Raw genomic sequence first — 6,038 nt, forward strand, 5'->3', positions numbered from 1 at the left:
TTTATCTGCTTACCCCCAGGACATCCAAGATGTAGGTGACTTTTTCTTCAGTAGAACACAAATTAAGATTTTTAACTCAAACCGTTGCAGTCTGTCAGTCATATAATGGCAGTCAATGGGAACCACAGCTGAGAGAGTCAAAAAAAAAAAACATACACATAAAGGTAAAAAATTATATAAATACTGTTCCGTTTCTTGCACAGAATGTTTGTTATGTGTCTAAAGACCTCAATGTATCGTCACAAGCCGCAGGATTTAATTTGGTTTTGTCTGTGTATGTTTTTTTTTTTTTTTGACTCTCAAAGCCGTGGGTCCCACATCTTCATTTGTGCTCTGCTGAAGAAACGAAGTCACCTCCACATCCTGGATGCCCAAAAATTTCATTTTTGGTTAAACTATCCCTTGGATGTTCCAATTATTTTCTTTACACCCTTAAACAACAGTCACTCCTTAAAACAATTTGTCAACTTTTATTAAAACCCGTAGAGAGCACAACATTTACAAATATTTTAGTTTGGGATTTAGTTTGGGATGGACTGGAACAGTTCAGTAGCTCTTTGCTGTTTCGTATGTTTCAGGGAAGGCCAGACTCTTGTGTCCTGATCCCATGACCAATGGCAGGATTCCAGCATTTGGTACCACATTCCATGAGAGAGTGAGAGTGATGTTCTTATTCGCCCTGGATTAAGGAAAAATAAATGTAAGAGAGATAAGTTCATATCATGGTCAATTTTCATTCAGCTCAACTGGGGTATTATCAGATTCAGATCTTAGAGGAGGGGTGCCCAAACTTGGTCCTGGAGGGCTGGTGTCCTGCAGGGTTTAGCTCCAACCCCAATTAAACACACCTGAACCAGCAAATCAAGCTCTTATTAAGCATGCTAGAAAATCCCAGGTAGGTGTGTTAAGGCAAGTTGGAGCTAAACCAGAGATTGTCTTACTATAGGGAGATGAAAGGGTTTGTATTACTTATTATTGGAGAAAGCGTAATGGCTAACTTGGATCACGTGTCTCTTATTAACCAATCACATTACAGCCTTGAGTTGTGCAACACTCAATTACCGTTTACGGATATCATAGGAATGAATGAAAAGTGCCATAATCTGAATCCCACCTGTCACAAAAAGTCAGTGACTTATCTTATAAAACAGCATTTTTTTTCGTGGTAAACTCTAAAAATAGTTCAATCCAAAAGTATTTTTTAGTGTAAAACATGTTAAAGATTAACAGGTAGGCTGTCGATTCATTAAATGATAAGCCGTTTTCTCTAAAAAAAAAAAAAAAAAAAAAAAAAAAAAAAAAAGGAGGCCTCTGGTCTCCTTTCCCATGTACTGCCAGACCAGAAGCGTTAGCTTTAGCCATTACACTTTTTCAGCTAATGGTTGCAAGCTTGCCATCTAGTGGCTATGGCTAAACTCTGCAGGACCACCGGCCCTTCAGGTCCAAGTTTGGGCATGCCCTTCTTAGAGTATTATAAACAAAACATACACATAAACATATGATTAATTAATCTAATTATTCACACATCACTTTTGGCTTCAAAAGATCATTTAAAGTCATTACTGTTTTAAATGAGAAAAAAACATTGAATATACATTACAAAAAGTAGTTTTAGAAAGAAATATTTGGATTCAACATTGAATAAATAATAATAAAGGGTATTAAAATTATTTTTTAAAAAAAACAACACATGACTTCAAATATGGTTGAAAGTTAAATGACTAAAAAGAAAAATGAAATTATACTCTCAATATGAAACTACAAGCCAGTAGGTGATGGCATAGTGAATCATTCAGTCTTTCATTCAATTCATCCAATAGAGGGTTTGCACATACGTCACAATTTGGTCAGTTACACGGATGTACGGCCATACTAGCGATACTCGGATGTAAACAACAGCACGGATGGCACGGTTAATGTACTACCGAATATGTTGTTCTGCTAATTTAAGCTGTCTAAACCATGGAAAAAATGTGTGGAAGCTGCTAAATCATATAGAGTAGGACTTAGTAAGCAGGAAAGGGCACAATATTTTGACAAAACTAAAGTTAAAGGAGAAGTCCACTTTCAGAATAACAATTTACAATTTACTCACCTTGTCACCCCTTGGGGTGAGTACATTATATGTGAATCTTTGTTTTGGAAGTGAACTTCTACTTTAATAGGTGGTAAAGATATGTATGAGGAGAATTAAGATATTTCCATAATATTTTACCTACCTGACCGCAAATGATAAGAACACACGAATGTCAAGATTTTTACCCTGTAAATCCTGGTTCAGTTTGGCCAACCACAAACACTTTTTGCACTCTTCTCCTTGATTTGTTACAAGTTAGGTAGTCATATTTTAAATGACAGATTAGTACAGCCCAAACCATGACAACAATTAATCATTTTTAGCAGCAATAATCAGCAAAATATGCGGGTTTCGATCGGCTCAGTGGCATTGTTTATGTTCAGTGCTGCCAATATGGACGACTGACGATGTGTCGTGAAAACACTCTGTTGGTTGATTCATTCAGAAACAAAGCAAGTGATTGTCTTAAAGGTGCTTTTCAAATAGAAAGCTTGAGTACTGCTCAGCATTAAACACTAGAATGAGACGGTCTAGTAAGAGCACATGGCTGTCAAATGATTCTAAGTTTATAAATAATAATGAAAGAAAATGGAACTAACCTTAGACCATTCCCATCATCAAAGAAGAAGTACTTGGATTTAACATCCTTCAGGTTTAGTTTGGTGTTGTCACCTCTCAAGACAATCTTGTCCCATAGCACCACCTGGTTTAGTGCCTAATATGAAATAAAGACTCTTTACTGATATGAAAATCACAAACAGGTTTGAAATATTACAATCTCTCAACAGCTTTTTTCATCAACAAAATGTTAAATTATAAGTTAATTATGTCTGCCAGACCCACTGACTCTCTGGGTAGACTGAAGTGGTTAGGACTTACGTTGCTTTTGGTTGCATATTCAGCAGTCAGGTAGAGAAAGAGCTCCTTTACATTCCAATCAAATATTGGCTGCAGATGTTATAAAGTGGTTAAGGCAAATAATGCAAATCTAGTTCCAGGTGTAAACTGCATTGAAGCTACATCTGAAGTGGCACGTATTCCACAAAAAGGTGCATTTACAAAGACTGGTGCACTGAGATGGCATAAAAAAAAAAAAATTACACAGGAATTAAATTTGCAAAAATAATGATAAATATAAAGCAGTGAATAAAGAAACATTAAATAAAGGAAATTTTTAAATAATAATTACAAATAAACTTAAGGAAGCTTTTTTCCACCACAGGATTAAAAAAAAAAAAAAAAGGTACTTTCAACTTTTCTTCACAGAATTTTGACTTTTTTCCTCACATTTCTGAATAAAAAGTCACAATTACCTTTTACATTTTTTTATTCCATGTCTGGATGTAATTCCAATTTACAACTTGCAAATCTTAATGGAGAAGTCCACTTCCAAAACAAAGATTTACATATAATGTACTCACCCCATTGTCATCCAAGATGTTCATGTCTTTCTTTCTTCAGTCATAAAGAAATTATGTTTTTTTGAGGAAAACGTTTCAGCTTTTTTCTCAGTATAATGGACTGATATGGTGCCCCAATTTTGAACTTCCAAAATGCAGTTTAAATGCGATCCCAAATGAGGTTGTAAACGATCCCAGCTGAGGAAGAAGGGTCTTATCGACCATAACAATCGGTTATTTTCATAAGAATAATACAATTTATATACTTTTTAATGTCAAATGTTCGTTTTGTCTTACTCTGCCTGGACTGTTTTTTTTTCCGGTTCATGACAGTTAGGGTATGTCGAAAAACTTCAAAATCGTCCTATATCGCTGTTTTACCTTTTTTGTTAAGGGTGTTTGATCTTCATTGCATGTTCACTTTGCAAAGACTGGGTCAGTACTTCTGCAGTGATGTGGGATGATTTTGAAATGATTTTTGAAGTTGAGGGAGAAAATACGATTGCAGTTTTTCAACATACCCTAACTGTATACCCTTCTTCCTCAGCTGGGATCGTTTGCAACCGCATTTGGGATCGTTTGAAGCCGCATTTAAACTGCATTTTGGAAGTTCAAAATCAGGGCACCATATCAGTCTATTATATGGAGAAAAATGCAGAAATGTTTTCCTCAAAAAACATAATTTCTTTACAACTGAAGAAAGAAAGACATGAACATCTTGGATGACAAGGTGGTGAGTACATTATATGTGAATCTTTGTTTTGGAAGTGGACTTTTTCCTAAGAATTGCAAGAAAAAATCAGAATTGTGAGTCACAATAACTTTATTTTTTAAATTTCTAGGCAGAAAACAGGCTTTCATAGAAACTATAGACCAAAGTAGCGGTTTGATTGTTTGTTTGTTTGTTTTTTTAACATGGTGGTAATTGTGTGGCACAGCAGTGGTCTGTTCTGTCAAAAGGATATTAGCAGAAATGTCAAATGTCACAAAGCCCAAGTCACTCCTCTCTCGTGGTCCTGTGAAGTCATCTACATTTTTACTGGAGAAATAAGACAGAATAAGGTTGGTAAAGTTTCAAGTGAAACTACATTCAAACCTGCAACCTGACAGGCCATTCACATTTAAAAAGTACATAAGTAAATGAAGTAACAGTAAGGGAATCCTACACAATATAGTGCTTTCTCTCTTCCATAATTTCAGATACAGATCTTGTTTCAAAATATTGTTGAACAAAACCTTACAAAATAAATATATTAATTTAATCTGCATAGCTGATGTGCTGCACTGCTATTGGCCGCCAGGTCAGCAGCATCTGCAAGTGCCATATGCTGCAAAACAAACGATTCTAAATGAACGGTGCCTCGTGAAAATCAAATATTTTTTGATGAGACTAATTTTCTGATGAGTCTGTGAATGCAGACTCAGAAACTGTGCAGTTAACTTACATCATGACTTTGGATACGTGTATATCCACCGGTACGCTTCTGTCTTTGAAGGCTGTGGTAATAAAGCATCCGAAGGTGAGAGCTGCCATCACACTGAGTGAAAAGGCAAAGAGCGAGTTCGCCCTCGACAATACCGTATTCATGATTCAATCTAATTCTGATCAAACTAAAAGAGTGTATTGCAAAACAAAGATGTATTGAAACGCTCCGACCGGAGGTTCAAAGCAGGAAGTGAGGCGGTTAAAAGATGATTCGGAAGCAAGATCTACTTCCTGTTTGATTTTGAAAAGGACATACTGACACCAAGTGGTCAGGAATTGGTTCAACAGTCTAAGTACAGCTTCTTTTATGTGAGTGAAGTAAACAAAATGTACATTTAAAGCGGTAGTTCATCCAAAAATGAGAATTAACCCATGAGTTACTCACCCTAAAGCCATCCTAGGGGTGTAAGACTTTATTCTTACAGATAATACAATCCAATAAAGGTGCATAAATCCATCATAAGAGCTCCACATGGGTCTGGGGGGTTAAAAAAGGCCCTCTAAAGCGAATCGATGCTTTTTTTTTTAAAACTTTATAAACCATATTTAACCACACATATTTAAAACTTTATAAACCATAATCTCTAGCTTCTGCTAACTGTTGAACCAAGTTTTGTTTACAGCAAAGGAAACAAGTCTCTTCTAAGCTTATATGAAAATACTGTGACATTTTTCTTTCAAATCCTCATTTTGTACTCCTAATTTGTGACCAGTGTTTGTTTTGCTCTCTTCTGCGTTCATAGCGTGTTAGCCTACCGTGTCATCCACTGGAACACCACTCTCTTGTGAACACACGTATGATAGTTAGTGAAATCTAGAGATTACATTTTATACCATTTTAACTCTCTGGAGCCATGCGGAGTACTTTTTATGATGGATGGATGCACTTTATTGGACTTCAAAATCTCAACACCCATTCACTGCCATTATAAAGATTGGAAGCGGCAGGACATTTTTTAATATAACTCAGAAGGCCTTTATTAACTCTCTGGAGCCACGTAGAGTACTTTTTATGATGGATGGATGCACTTTATTGGACTTCAAAATCTCAACACCCATTCACTGCCATTATAAA

General features: G+C 35.9%; 1 protein-coding gene across 1 annotated transcript; it reads right to left on the bottom strand.

Moving 5' to 3' along the window:
• Window positions 1–450: 450 nt before the first annotated feature.
• On the bottom strand, window positions 451–5,179 carry spcs3 (signal peptidase complex subunit 3). The gene is made up of 5 exons (XM_051121625.1): window positions 4,923–5,179; window positions 4,441–4,516; window positions 2,957–3,031; window positions 2,677–2,792; window positions 451–679 (listed from the first exon to the last, which is right to left on the bottom strand). Exons 1-5 carry the CDS (start codon window positions 5,063–5,065, stop codon window positions 547–549), a joined length of 543 nt encoding a protein of 180 aa, XP_050977582.1. The 5' UTR covers window positions 5,066–5,179; the 3' UTR covers window positions 451–546.
• Window positions 5,180–6,038: the final 859 nt, after the last annotated feature.

The sequence above is a fragment of the Labeo rohita genome, chromosome 1 (assembly GCF_022985175.1).
Source record: "Labeo rohita strain BAU-BD-2019 chromosome 1, IGBB_LRoh.1.0, whole genome shotgun sequence".
In the NCBI taxonomy this organism is placed as follows: Eukaryota; Metazoa; Chordata; class Actinopteri; order Cypriniformes; family Cyprinidae; genus Labeo; species Labeo rohita.